This window comes from Pseudophryne corroboree, chromosome 2 (genome assembly GCF_028390025.1).
Source record: "Pseudophryne corroboree isolate aPseCor3 chromosome 2, aPseCor3.hap2, whole genome shotgun sequence".
NCBI classification, from domain to species: Eukaryota; Metazoa; Chordata; class Amphibia; order Anura; family Myobatrachidae; genus Pseudophryne; species Pseudophryne corroboree.
In genome coordinates, this window is record NC_086445.1 from 480,988,301 (window position 1) to 481,004,088 (window position 15,788).

The 15,788-nt window shown below is 45.6% G+C and overlaps 1 protein-coding gene across 1 annotated transcript in view; it reads right to left on the reverse strand.

Moving 5' to 3' along the window:
• NXN (nucleoredoxin) overlaps positions 1–15,788 on the reverse strand; it is a 272,207-nt gene that overhangs the window by 42,032 nt on the left and 214,387 nt on the right. Inside the window, exon 7 of the mRNA XM_063953861.1 lies at positions 9,632–9,756. Coding sequence (XP_063809931.1) covers positions 9,632–9,756 — 125 coding nt within the window. The remainder of the gene's footprint in view (positions 1–9,631; positions 9,757–15,788) is intronic.

Here is a 15,788-nt window from a genome sequence, read left to right on the forward strand (position 1 = left end):
AGGGCTGCACAAGCGTTCGCAGCCCTGCTATGCTAAAACACACTCCACTATAGGCGGCGTCTAGTTGATTGCACGAGCAGCAAAAAGTTGCTACATGCGATCAACTCGGAATGACCACCTATATCCACTGAAGTTGGATGAGTATATAGCTATTTGTTCTAAAGGCCTAACTTTGCTATTTTTGTATTAAAACTGTTTTTCTATTTTAGCTACTTGGCGGTGGGCTGGTCTCTTTGTATTTGACCCCCGTGGAATATGCAAGGTACGGACTATGTATGCATTATTGACCTGGCACCCCTAAATTAAGACATTGAAGTGTGTGCGATTTATTGCTGGAAGACATAATATATATATATATATATATATATATATTTATATATAGTAATCTTCAGAAGTCTAGCAGCAAACCAAAGAACAGAGACCAGCACTTCACTGTGACAACAAGGTGCAAAGTGAGTTTTAATTCAAATGCTCAGGTCAAGGCAATGCGTAATACTTTACATGCATCTGGTCAGCACTCGGTACAGAATGGGAGACATTCCTCTTGAAAAACGTTTAATAAAGGTGCATGTAGCGCCAAAACGACTGTTAGGGCTTTCAGGAGGAATGTCTCCCATGCTGCACCGTGTGCTGATTGGGTGCATGTTAAGTATTACGCATTGCCTTGACCCAAGGATCTGATATATGGAAAACTTTATCTGGTATCTATGTAGTGTGTGTGTGTGTGTGTGTGTGTGTGTGTGTGTGTGCGTGCGTATACACACACACAAACAAATATCAGGGCTGGGGCAGCAGGTAGTCCGAAGTGACATGAAAAAACAACCACCACTGCCCTAGTAAGGCATGTAATAACGTCATACATTTGTATGAGAATATTTAACCTACAGTTTTCGGTCAGGAAACACAGAAGCACAGATAGGCAGTAATCATAAATAACTAAAAGCTCTAGGTTGGACGGAGATGAAGTGAGGACACTGTTGAAGTTCAATCTGTTAGTCACATTGTCAAGCAGAGAAAAGCTGGTCTGTGCAATCCTGAAATGACATAATGTGCTCCTCCCATTTTTAAAATTAATTCCTTTACAGTTGGACTTCACTGCTGAAAAGAAACAGATGTGAAAAATAATACAAAATCTTTCCTTTCCCAACTGAATAACATGATAGATTACAGACAAGAAAAAGTAAAGCAGGATCTATGGAGTGTAACAGGTCTACAGTACATCCAGTTCCTCACACACCTCTCTTCTATAAAAACAGGTCCTGCATTTCATTGTCAAAGTGAATGTGCTCTGCCAGATACTGACTTAATTAATGGTATTTTATCTATTAAACAGACATTGTAATTAAGATCAAGATTATTGGGTGTATTCAATTGATGTCGGATCCTTTCCGACATTTCAGTATTCAATTGGCAGCCAAATCCAACAGGTTTTGGCCATACTCGACAATGCCAATCCGACATTTTTTAAAGTCGGATTGACATTGTTGTAAACGGGGCTAAAACCTGTCGGATTTGGCCGCGAATCCGACAAAACACGTGGATCCGCGGCTAATCCACTGATCCACGTGTATTCCAACAAGTCGGAATTTTCTGACTTCTTGGATAAACGGCAGTTTGATTGAATAGGTCGATTCTGGATTCAACCTTAAATTGATGGAAACTACCGTTATTCCGACTTGACTTGAATAGACCCCTATATACGTATATAAATTACAGGCAAGTGTTGCAGACAGCTGTAAACTGTATAAGCAGATGTATAAATGAATATTATTGCATCAGGATGCGGTTATGTGACCGGCGGCTGGGAGATGGTTAAATCAAGCTGACTGAGGTTGCTAATTAAGTCAACTGTGGCCAAACATGGATAAACTTAAAACCTGGACCGTTGGGGTGCCTTAAGGACCACATTTGAGAACCTCTGTATTAAGTGATAAATCTGTATTTTAAAATTGCATATTTCAATAAAATGTATCAAAATATTCTTAGTTTTAACAAATTGTTCTTACCATTTTAAATAAAATTATTTAAAATGTTGCTGACGTAAATAATAGTATAACAGTGTAGTATTCTGTAAATTTAGTTTTCCATAATTTAAGTTACAGCATTTATATTTCGACAGGTAAATTATTAAAACATCACATGTTAAAAGGAAATGAGCGACAGACTCAACACAATATATAAATGGCAAATGTGGGGCATGTGGTTTTTTTTTTTTTTTTTTTTGCTGTAGATGGAAGTTACAATAGTGAAACATTTTTTGATGTCATTTAAAAGCAGGCAGGACATTAGGACTCATTTTCCACAGATATGTGACCCATACTGCAACACTGTGACAATACAGGAGGTCACCCAGTTCTCAATTTATAGGGTAATCTTCAGAGTTCCTCTCAAAGCCACACTGTGGCCACTATGTTCATGTAACAATGAGTGGATATAAATTTCAATTTGCAGAAGAGAGCAAACACAGGGCTCTATCATAATGTCTTTCCTCAGCATTTATTAAAATGTATTCATTTCCATATATGCCACACTCACTGTAGTCCTGGTTTGGAGTGTAATGTAAGGGAACATGCACTGCATGAACGTTTACAGTTTTAGTCTAGCTCAACTCTTCCCATCAAGTATCATTCAACACCACTCTTCTCATCAAGTGTCATTCCCACGCCTCTCTTCCCATCGAGTGTCATTCCCACGCCTCTCTTCCCATTGAGTGTCATTCCCACGCATCTCTTGCTGTCAAGTGTCCTTCCCACACCTCTCTTCCCATAGAGTTTCATTCCCACGCCACTCTTCCCACTGAGTTTCATTCCCACACCACTCTTCCCAGGTGTCATTCCCACGACTCTCTTCCCGCCAAGTGTCATTCCCACACCTCTCTTCCCGTCAAGTGTCATTACCATGCCTCTCTTCCCACCAAGTGTCATAACCACGACTCTCCTCATCAAGGGCCAACCAGGTTTTGCCTTGTAAATGTTTGCGGATTTAAAAAAACGTGCAAGTTCGGCCTGCGTATCAGAGCTCCGGCAATCTCACAAGCCATTACATCCAGTCCCAAGTGTCATTCCCACACCTCTCTTCCCTACAAGTGTCAGTCCCAAACCTCTCTTCCCACCAAGTGTCATTCTCACGCCTCTCTTCCCGTCAAGTGTCATTTCCACAGCTCTCTTACCGCCATGTGGCATTCCCACACCTCTCTTGCAGCCAAGTGGCATTCCCACAGATCTTTCACTGCCATGTGGCATTTCCACACCTCTCTTCCCGCCATGTAGCATTACCACACCTCTTTCCCCACCAAGTATCATTCCTCACTGCTCTTCCCATCAAGTGTCATTTCCACAGCTCTCTGGCCACCACGTGGCATTCCCACACCTCTCTTACCCCCTTGTGGAATTCACACATATCTTTCTGCCATGTGGCTGTATCACGGTGGGTTTGTGATGGAACGGGTTGCTTTGTTGAGGTGCCTAAGAGAAAATATTTTCATTCTGCTTTTGTTTATGCCCCCTGAGGAAAACCATTTTCCCGTGGTTAAAATGGATGTGGGCACTTTGAAAACAATCACTGTATGATTGTTTGATTAACCCCTTTTTTTTCTTAATTTGGTTGGGTGATCCTGTGGCGAGTTTAAAGCAATTGGACACCATTAGCTAAATGTATTATCCTCAGAGTTCTGGAGTTGCGGGACTTTTGTGCAAGTCCGTTATTTTAAAGCAACAAAAGAAACCTGGTTTTGCCTTGTAAAAGATTGCTCTTTTAAAAAAAACTGGGCAGACTCACACAAATATACCAAACCTCCAGTAGTCGAAGGCTATTTTCATTTAGCCACATTATTTAAACGCTTCTAGAGCATGTATATAAACATAAGGATCTTGAGCTTGCTACAGAAAAACAAAAAACAACTAAGTGGTATATTCCATTCCTGTCGGAATTCCCGACAGGTTGAAAAAACTGCACTTTTCGATTTACCCTATTCAATGTAAGTGGCGTTTTTTCGACTTGGCGGAAATCCCAAATTCGCTGCCGATCCACCTGTTTTGGCGAATTTGCAGGCGTTTTCAGATACCACATGACACCATCTGAGGTCTTGTGAAGTCCATGTCTCAATGGGTCAGAGCTGCTTGGTGGCAGGAGGAGGGGATGCAGTTAATTTCCCGACAGTCAGGATCCCAGCAGTCAAAATACCGATGCCGGAATCCCGATAACAGTCAAAATGCCGGCGGTCAGCCCGGTATTCCCACTAGGGTGGTGGTCCACACCACCACCTGTGGGGGAATATAACAGTGTGGCGAGCACAGTGAGCCCGTGAGGGGACACGCTGTGCTCGATGTTGGATTTGGACTGTCGGGATTCCAGCATCAGTATTTGATCACCGGGATCCAGACTGTTGGTAAATCATACTGAATCCAGGAGTACCTACACAATGCTATACAGTATATATACATACACACATATATCATATATAGACAGAGTACAATTACATGACTCCTTAAAACGGGATGCGGTTAGCATACCAGTGATGCCGTCGAAATACCGGCACCAGAATCCCGACCAGAACACAGCTGTAATACCAACATCACTCTCAATGCTGACGCTGGAATCCCAGCATCCCGATCATAAGTTTGGCAGGGCGGGTTAGGCTGCGAGAGTAGGAAGAGGGGGAAGGGGGGGGGGGGGGGGGGGGTTTGTCAAAGTAAAAAAATATTGCAGTACACACATCACGTACAAACTACACACAGATGGCCTCCGTGCGTGCACTTGTTCTGCTGTGCATGCGCATATTTGCAATTTGCGTATGGTCGCTCCCGCGGTCCTGCGCATTAGCGCGTGGTATGAGTATTTACGGTAGAGTTTGTGGACGCATGGAAAAGCTATCAAAACATATTACATATTTAATCCAAATAGTGCACATTTTACACATAGTCTCCTCGCATCACACCAGCAAGTTACAACAGTTTAAATGGTATCATAACAAAGGGATTCACCTTTACAGGATAGGAGGGGACAGAACAAGGTTATAAGGTGGTGTTTGGTATCCAGCTCTAGGGTATTTTAAGGGTAATATTCCGGTGTTGGTTTGCAAAAGATCGCACGTTCCTGCGAATAGTTATGTGCAGGAGCAGACTATAGATATAAACTGTATTTACTGTACATTAAGTATGCAGCGGGAACCCAGAGGAGACCACCCACAAGTGCATCTTGAACAGACATCGCCCACCTATTCAAACCAACCTATGACCTCTCCTGTACTGTAAATGACAATCCCTGTGTCCAATGGACAAAGAGATTACAGTATCCATTGTGTTAAGTTTTGGAAGATTGTATAAAAGGAGCCAGCTGCAGGCCTGGTCACACAAGACTCTCAAAGTTATCTATCTAGATGACCGAGGACCAGACTGGGTAGCGCGGCGAAATACAAACAAGTATGTACCATTAACTGTAGCCATTATTTTTTTGTACTGTATTGCTTTGTTATTGTAACCCCCTTTCAGTAATAATATGTTATGGTGTCGGAACCCAGCAGTTTAAATACAATCTGGTGTCGTGTTTTCCTTTCCCTGCTAAGGTTTAAAGTGTATTACTATCGCATGCATAACTGTTAAGGGTTCACGGTGTATCTTTGGGTGTGTACGCGCTGCGCGTACTTTGTACAGCCAGCGCGGCGTTTGTACGCAAAGTCCGTACACGGTACGGGACTCTGTACGCTAATGGTGTTATAAGTACGTAGGTTGTGGATCAAATATAGCGGCCGCAGCGGCTTCATCTAAAGTGTATGAAATGTCTTTTTAAAGTGTTGCTTTTAGTCCTGTACGTAAACCAGCGTTTACAAGGTGTTATGTTCAGGCACTAAGGTTTGGCTGCAAGGCGAGAGGGTTAGGCACTAAGAAGGGAGGATTAGGATTATGCTACAAGGTAGGGGGAGGTGTTGCGGGGAAAGGGTTAGGGTGATGGAGGTACAGGGAGACTGTTAGTATACTTACCGCACCCCTGTTGGGATTCCGAGCATCGGGATGCTGCTGTCGGTCTACTGACCGCCGGTATCCCATATGTATTCCCTTAAAACATCAGGCATAGTTTAAGCACAACAGAAGTTTGGGAGCAAGGGACCAATGGAGATAATGACTTGTCTAAGGTCCCAGGGAATGGTCACTGGATTCAAATCAGTGCCCAACAACCATGCACTCAGCCAAATAGATCCTTACGCCAACTGTCTAATAACTGAAGGCTGTAAGGCGAAACATTTTTATGTCATATCGCATCATTTTTATTATAGCACTGACTGACCAGAAAACTTATGGGATATTCATTGTAATATCTTTCAACATCCAAATGAGGTGTGATTACATACCATGTCCTGACTCCCTGCAGCTGCTCTGTGTATTGTTATATATGTCTAGCTTTCTGTTCCACACCCAGAATTTTAAACCAGTCAACCCAAATACTTCTTTTTCCAGAGCACAAGTGATTGATGCTACTTTGGAAACACATCACAAGACTGATGCACAAGAGACTCATGTGCTCAAAAGATTGTCTTTATCACTCAACTATTTTTTCTTGCTCTACTTCTCAAGGCATTTGTATGTGTTTAAACTGTGAAATATACAAGGATTTAAACAAAAGACAACTGAGCTAAAGTATTCTGGGATTTCACTTACTGGATATTTTAGAAACCCAAGCCTTGAAATATACATACTTTTGTGGGACAGTTTAAATTCACAAGCCTGAAGGTTTACAGTGGCTCTCTCTCTCAATGACAGGGATGTCCGTGGAATAAGAAAAGTACTTTAAACTAAACACAAAATCTAAGCACTTGCTAACACATTCTATATTTGTATCAGAGTTTCAACACATTGAAAATGGCAAAAGGAAGACTAGAATAATATACATTGTCCTGTCTTCTGCATGTCAGGGCAAATGGGTTGAAAGCAATTTTTACACTCATCAATATATGGTATTCAGACATAGTGAATACACAGAATATCTAGCTATCTAAATATGGGTCTAGTTCAGTAATCAGCAGTTAGCAGAATTTGCAATCCTTTTGCTAGCATGCTGGGTGCCGCCGACCCCCCTCAACAAAGCAGAAATTGCTAATGCATCACAAATATAGGATGCCTCCTGCCGGCATAACTTAGCATGCTCACCATCGCGGCGGCCGCGATCACACCCCCGACCGTGCCGCACTGCCCCCCGTTTGGCCGCCTCCGCAACGCTCCATCTCTGCCCTGGAAACAGAGCATTGCTGCCCCCTCCCAGCCCCACGAACGTCTCTGCCTGATTGGCGATCACATTTTCTGCGCCTCCCACAGAAAGTGTAATTGCATGCACAGGATCGGGGCGATCGTAATAATTCCGGTTGGATCACGATATGCGATCCAACCTGAATTAGCCCCTATACATACACTAGTGTTTTCGACCCATCATTTGCAAGGTTGCTACCCTTTCCTCTTCTCCTATTCTCTCTCTCCCTACCATTCGTCCTCTTGCCCATCTTATAGTATATACTGTATTTTTCGAGTGGTCAGTGTTGCCTTTTTACCCCCTTTCTCTGTACCTTCCCCTCTTTTGAATGTCTGACCCTTTTTCCCCATCTATCTCTTCCTCGCCACGACCCGGTCTTCGCTCTTTTAATCCTCTGTCCCATGCCACTGTTTCCAACCGATATATAAGCTCACCCGTAAAACAATGGTAAAAACACAATGCCATGTTGTGCGGTGGGGGAAGGGAAGTCACTATCCGACAATCTCTGAGCTGCAAGTTAGCTGGAGAGATGCTGTGAGGGGTCAGGGCCTCACTGCAGGATCAGACACAGTACTGCAGCAACACAATGGGCTAGCTCAGCAGAATGTAGATGCAGAGTTGTGGAGGGTAAAAGGGAATGACTGCAGACACGAAGGGGGCACATAAAATGGTGAGCTATAGCTCTGATAGTAGCGAATAGAGGGACCATATTGGATCCAATAAGAGCTGTCAGGGGGCAGAGTGGGGTAGGGTGCTAGACACATACCTATTAATCAATCATTCATAAAGCACAAAACAATTGCCTCAATACAAAAATCATCTTTGGCCCCACCGTGTGCCTTGATTTGTGCAAATACACTTGGACTTTCCTAAGGTGTGTGGCTGGGGAGAACAGGACACCGTATTTGCAGATATGTTTGCCCACGTCAAGAGGAGGCGTTGGGGCAGAGAAAAAACATTTCATTTTAAGTATGGAGCGGGGTCACCATCACACCTACTGTACTTAGGAGGAGCAGTGAAGATCTAAGATTTCATCTTATTGCTGTAAAAGGAAGTGGAGAAATTACAGTTTTTTAATGATGTGCACTGCAAATTCCCCTCCACAAGGCGAGAGCTGATGGTCACTATGTTTTGTCTTTTACTTTTAACGGGGCTACATTTACACCTCTATTTTGCACTTTGGTGGGCTGGGGGGTAGGAGTGCATTTCTAGGTACTCTCTAATGTAATAATGTCTTCACATACTTAAGTTCCACCTGTGGAAGTCACTTCTTGAAATTGATTTAAGCCATTTACTTCAATTAAATGTATCCAGCGGTAGGAGGTTGGACAGCGACAGGCCACTTACACTCTTACACAGCAACATGGAGATTTATCTGCCACTCAAACCGTCTCGGGTTCATTATTAGATTTCATAGGTGTCTCCTGAGTAAGTGTAATAGGCCCTACACACTTGGCGATATTCTGAAAGATATGAACGATCTCGTTCATAAATGAACGAGAACTCGTTCATATCTTTCAGTGTGGAGACTTAAGCGATGAACGATGCGAGTCCCCGCGCTCGTTCATCGCTGGTCTCCCGTCGGCTGTGCATGCAGGCCAATATGGACGATCTCGTCCATATTTGCCTGCACGTCAATGCAGCAGGGTGACGGGGGGAGTGAAGAAACTTCACTCCCCCCGTCACTGCCCCCCCGCCGCCGGGTCGCTCGTCGGCCGTATCGGCTGTCGGGCACCTCGGCGGCACATCGCCAAGTGAGTAGGGCCCATAAGCCTTTAAGTGCATGTGTGCTTTGTAAACTAACTAAATAAAGACACAATACACCTGAAGGCTGGATATACCATTAAGCAATATCATAATACATTTTAGGGAGCTCACAAGTGGGTAAAAATATCAGATACAAATGTCATATCTATTATGAAACAAGTCTGACAGAGATCAGTCTTCCGAGTGCTGCATATGGTCAGTATTATGGGGCAGATGTATTAAGCCTGGAGAAGTGATAAAGCAGTCATAAAGAAGTGATAAGTGGAAGGTGATAACACACCAGCCAATCAGCTCCTTTCTTTTTTAACCCGTAATGACTGGTGCGTTATCACCTTGCACTTATCACAACTGCTTTATCACTTCTCCAGGCTTAATACATCCGCCCCTATGTTTACAGGGAAAAAAAAAAGGTTATTACTTTTTCATCTACAGTTGAAAAAACTGACCAAAACAAGACAACAGGAACTCGACTGCAGTCATTTTATTGATAAAATCCAGGCTGAATATGAACATTTAAGATTCTATATAGAATTAATCATACAGACTCCACGAGCAATGTTAACATCTATTCTCTACAGAAGAACTAGTAATGCATTGGGCATTTCCATTATTTTTCTGCACTCACCTCTCCGGCCACGAAGAACAGTAGTGGTGCTTCCTCATCTTTGGCTTTATATTGTGCCATAATTTTCTCTGCTATGGGTCGAACGAGCTGTTTCGCTGCCTCGGATTCTCCATCATCATCAGAGTCTAAAACAAAGTATAGGAAAGTAAATTCTATGTACAAGAAATGTTTCGCTCACCAAAATGTAGAACACCCTGCTCTGGAACAAGCATCACAGATCAGCTACTGAAGAGTGACCAATAATACATTGTCCTCATCATACCCATTTCCCTGTGTTCCTGTTAGACCAACACCTATAGATTTTATGCCTAAATGGCCATTTTATGAGGATTACTGCAATACATAAAACATAATCCTGTAAAGGAAATCTTAAAGTTAAGAAGAGGCATTAGGGATATATGGGGAAATTATCAAAATATTCATACTGTCATGCGAGTGCCTAACCAATCTATCTTAGCCAGTAATAAGCAATAAGCTTCCATTACTGGCTAAGATGGATTGGGTCCAGCCCATGAAAGGTTACATTCTAACTAGAAAAGGGCACAGCTGAACGAAAGTTGATGATGACCGGCATCATTTGACGATTATTGACATGAGCAAACTCTATAGCAGTCTCAATTTCAGCAGGACTAAGTTTTTTCCCCCTGTACCTAGGATCAAGTACAGTAGATTAGCCAGCAAGTGGGCATCTGTGAGTGCAATTTTAGCTCTTGCCTTTGCCATCTTTACTACACTGCTGTGGTGTCCAATCTCTTCAAGGTCATCTAACAGCTTCTTCCACACTTGTACGACCTCACTGATTGTGCAGTTGCGTCCTTGTGCACGACCGAGGGCTAGAGCTACAAGTTTCAATCGAGCCAAAATAAGATTTTACTCACCGGTAAATCTATTTCTCGTAGTCCGTAGTGGATGCTGGGACTCCGTAAGGACCATGGGGAATAGCGGCTCCGCAGGAGACTGGGCATAACTAAAGAAAGCTTTAGGACTACCTGGTGTGCACTGGCTCCTCCCACTATGACCCTCCTCCAGACCTCAGTTAGGATAGAGCTGACACAATAAGGAAGGATTATGAATCCCTGGTAAGACTCATACCAGCCACACCAATCACACCGTATAACTCGTGATACTATACCCAGTTAACAGTATGAAATATAACTGAGCCTCTCAACAGATGGCTCAACAATAACCCTTTAGTTAGGCAATAACTATAAACAAGTATTGCAGACAATCCGCACTTGGGATGGGCGCCCAGCATCCACTACGGACTACGAGAAATAGATTTACCGGTGAGTAAAATCTTATTTTCTCTGACGTCCTAAGTGGATGCTGGGACTCCGTAAGGACCATGGGGATTATACCAAAGCTCCCAAACGGGCGGGAGAGTGCGGATGACTCTGCAGCACCGAATGAGCAAACTCTAGGTCCTCCTCAGCCAGGGTATCAAACTTGTAGACTCTTGCAAAAATGTTTGAACCCGACCAAGTAACAGCTCGGCAAATTTGTAAAGCCGAGACCCCTCGGGCAGCCGCCCAAGAAGAGCCCACTTTCCTCGTGGAATGGGCTTTTACAGATTTAGGGTGCGGCAGTCCAGCCGCAGAATGTGCAAGTTGAATCGTGCTACAGATCCAGCGAGCAATAGTCTGCTTAGAAGCAGGAGCACCCAGCTTGTTGGGTGCATACAGGATAAATAGCGAGTCAGTTTTCCTGACACCAGCCGTCCTGGAAACATATACTTTTCAGGGCCCTGACTACGTCCAGTAACTTGGAATCCTCCAAGTCCCAAGTAGCCGCAGGCACCACAATAGGTTGGTTCACATGAAAAACTGATACCACCTTAGGAAGGAATTGGGAACGAGTCCTCAGTTCCGCCTTATCCATATAAAAAAATCGGATAACGGCTTTTGCATGACAAAGCCGCCAATTCTGATACACGCCTGGCCGATGCCAAGGCCAACAGCATGACCACTTTCCACGTGAGGTATTGTAGCTCCACGGATTTAAGTGGCTCAACCCAATGCGACTTCAGGAAATCCAACACCACGTTGAGATCCCACGGTGCCACTGGAGGCACAAACGGGGGCTGACTATGCAGCACTCCCTTAACAAAAGTCTGAACTTCAGGCCGTGAAGCCAGTTCTATTTTGGAAGAAAATCGATAGAGCCGAAATCTGGACCTTAATGGAACCCAATTTTAGGCCCATAGTCACCCCTGACTGTAGGAAGTGCAGAAATCGACCTAGCTGAAATTCCTCCTTTGGGGCCTTCCTGGCCTCACAGCACGCAACATATTTCCGCCATATGCGGTGATAATGGTTTGCGTTCACTTCTTTCCTAGCTTTAATTAGCGTAGCGATAACTTCCTCCGGAATGCCCTTTCCCTTTAGGATCCGGCGTTCAACCGCCATGCCGTCAAACGCAGCCGCGGTACGTCTTGGAACAGACAGGCCCCCTGCTGCAGCAGGTCCTGTCTGAGCGGCAGAGGCCATGGGTCCTCTGAGATAATTTCTTGGAGTTCTGGGTACCAAGCTCTTCTTGGCCAATCCGGAACAATGAGTATAGTTCTTACTCCTCTCCTTCTTATTCTCATTACCCTGGGTAAGAGAGGCAGAGAAGGGAACACATACACCGACTAGTACACCCACGGTGTTACCAGAGCGTCCACAGCTATCGCCTGAGGGTCCCTTGACCTGGCGCAATATCTTTGTAGCTTTTTGTTGAGGTGGGACGCCATCATGTCCACCTGTGGCCTTTCCCAACGGTGTACAATCATTTGGAAGACTTCTGGATGAAGTCCTCACTCTCCCGGGTGGAGGTCGTGTCTGCTGAGAAAGCCTGCTTCCCAGTTGTCCACTCCGGGAATGAACACTGCTGACAGTGCTAACACATGATTTTCCGCCCATCGAAGAATCCTTGTGGCTCTGCCATCGCCATCCTGCTTCTTGTACCGCCCTGTCGGTTTACATGAGCGACCGCCGTGATGTTGTCTGACTGGATCAGCACCGGCCGGTGTTGAAGCAGGGTCTAGCCTGACTTAGGGCATTGTAAATGGCCCTTAGTTCCAGAATATTTATGTGTAGGGAAGTCTCCTGACTTTTCCATAGTCCTTGGAAGTTTCTTCCCTGTGTGACTGCCCCCCAGCCTCGAAGGCTGGCATCCGTGGTCACCAGGACCCAGTCCTGTATGCCGAATCTGCGGCCCCCTAGAAGATGAGCACTCTGCAGCCACCACAACAGCGACACCCTGGCCCTCGGAGACAGGGTTATCCGCCGATGCATCTGAAGATGCGACCCGGACCACTTGTCCAACAGATCCCACTGGAAGATCCTTGTATGGGACCTGGCGAATGGAATTTCTTCGTAAGAAGCTACCATCTTTCCCAGGGCTCGCGTGCATTGATGCACCGACACCTGTATTTGTATTAGGAGGTCTCTGTCTAGAGACGACAACTCCTTGGACTTCTCCTCCGGGAGAAACCCTTTTTATCCTGTTCTGTGTCCAGAACCATACCCAGGAACAGTAGACGCGTCGTAGGAACCAGCTGCGACTTTTGAATATTCAGAATCCAGCCGTGCTGTTGTAGCACTTCCCGAGATAGTGCTACTCCGACGAACAACTGCTCCCTGGAGCTCACCTTTATAAGGAGATCGTCCAAGTACGGGATAATTATTTCGGCCATTACCTTGGTAAATACCCTCGGTGCCGGGGACAGACCAACGGCAACGTCTGGAATTGGTAATGACAATCCTGTACCACAATTTTGAGGTACTCCTGGTGAAGAGGGTAAATAGGGACATGCAGGTAAGCATCCTTGATGTCCAGTGATACCATGAAATTCTCCAGGCTTGCAATAATCGCCCTGAGCGATTCCATTTTGAACTTGAACCTTCGTATATAAGTGTTCAAGGATTTCAATTTTAGAATGGGTCTCACCGAACCGTCTGGTTTCGGTACCACAACATTTTGGAATAGTAACCCCGGCCTTGTTGAAGGAGGGGTACCTTGATTTCACCTGCTGGAAGTACAGCTTGTGAATTGCCGCCAGTACTACCTCCCTCTCTCCGAGGGCAGCAGGCAAGGCTGATGTGAGGTAACGGCGAGGGGGAGTCACCTCGAACTCCAGCCTGTATCCCTGTGATACCACTTGCAGAACCTAGGGATCCACCTGTGGGCAAGCCCACTGGTCCCTGAAGTTCCCGAGACGCGCCCCCACCGCACCTGTCTCCACCTGTGGAGCCCCAGCATCATGCGGTGGACTCAGAGGAAGCGGGGGAAGATTTTTGATCCTGGGAACTGGCTGTCTGGTGCAGCTTTTTCCTTCTTCCCTTGACTCTGTGCAGAAAGGAAGCGCCTTTGACCCGCTTGCTTTTCTGAAGCCGAAAGGACTGTACCTGAAAATACGGTGCTTTCTTAGGCTGTGAGGAAACCTGAGGTAAAAATTTTTCTTCCCAGCTGTTGCTGTGGATACTAGGTCCCAGAGACCATCCCCAAACAATTCCTCAACCTTATAAGGCAGAATCTCCATGTGCCTTTTAAAGGCAGCATCACCTGTCCACTGCCGGGTCTCTAATACCCTCCTGACAGAATGGACATTGCATTAATTCTGGATGCCAGCCGGCAAATATCCCTCTGTGCATCCTTCATATATAAGACGACGTCTTTAATATGCTCTATGTTAGCAAAATATTATCCCTGTCTAGGGTATTAATATTATCTGACAGGGTATCAGACCACGCTGCAGCAGCACTATTTATGCTGAGGCAAATGCAGGTCTCAGTATAGTACCTGAGTGTGTATATACAGACTTCAGGATAGCCTCCTGCTTTTTATCAGCAGGCTCCTTCAAAGTGGCCGTATCCCAAGACGGCAGTGCCACCTTTTTTGACAAACGTGTGAGCGCCTTATCCACCCTAGGGGATATCTCCCAACGTGACCTATCCTCTGGCGGGAAAGGGTACGCCAGCAGTAACTTTTTAGAAATTACCATTTTCTTATCGGGGGAACCCACGCTCTTTACACACTTCATTCACTCATCTGATGGGGGAACAAAACACTGGCTGCTTTTTCTCCCAAACATAAAACCCCTTTTATGTGGTACATGGGATCATGTCAGAAATGTGTAACACATTTTTCATTGCCGAAATCATGCAACGGATGTTCCTAGTGGATTGTGTATATGTCTCAACCTCGTCGACACTGGAGTCAGACTCCGTGCCGACATCTGTGTCTGACATCTGAGGTAACGGGCGTTTTTTGAGCCCCTGATGGCCTTTGAGACGCCTGGGCAGGCGCGGGCTGAGAAGCCGGCTGTCCCACAGCTGTTACGTCATCCAGCCTTCTATGTAAGGAGTTGACATTGTCGGTTAATACCTTCCACCTATCCATCCACTCTGGTGTCGGCCCCACAGGGGGCGACATCCCATTTATCGGCCTCTGCTCCGCCTCCACGTAACCTTCCTCATCCAACATGTCGACACAGCCGTACCGACACACCGCACACACACAGGGAATGCTCTGACTGAGGACAGGACCCCACAAAGTCCTTTGGGGAGACAGAGAGAGAGTATGCCAGCACACACCAGAGCGCTATATAATGCAGGGATTAACACTATAACTGAGTGATTTTTTCCCCCAATAGCTGCTTGTATACACATATTGCGCCTAAATTTAGTGCCCCCCCCTCTTTTTAACCCTTTGAGCCTGAAAACTACAGGGGAGAGCCTGGGGAGCTGTCTTCCAGCTGCACTGTGAAGAAAAAATGGCGCCAGTGTGCTGAGGGAGATAGCCCCGCCCCTTTTTCGGCGGACTTTTCTCCCGCTTTTTTTATGGTTTCTGGCAGGAGTAATTTATCACATATATAGCCCTGGGACTATATATTGTGATGATTTGCCAGCCAAGGTGTATTATATAGCCCTCAGGGCGCCCCCCCCCAGCGCCCTGCACCCATCAGTGACCGGAGTGTGAGGTGTGCATGAGGAGCAATGGCGCACAGCTGCAGTGCTGTGCGCTACCTTGTTGAAGACAGAAGTCTTCTGCCGCCGATTTTCCGGAACACTTCTTGCTTCTGGCTCTGTAAGGGGGCCGGCGGCGCGGCTCCGGGACCGAACATCGAGGTCGGGTCCTGTGGTCGATCCCTCTGGAGCTAATGGTGTCCAGTAGC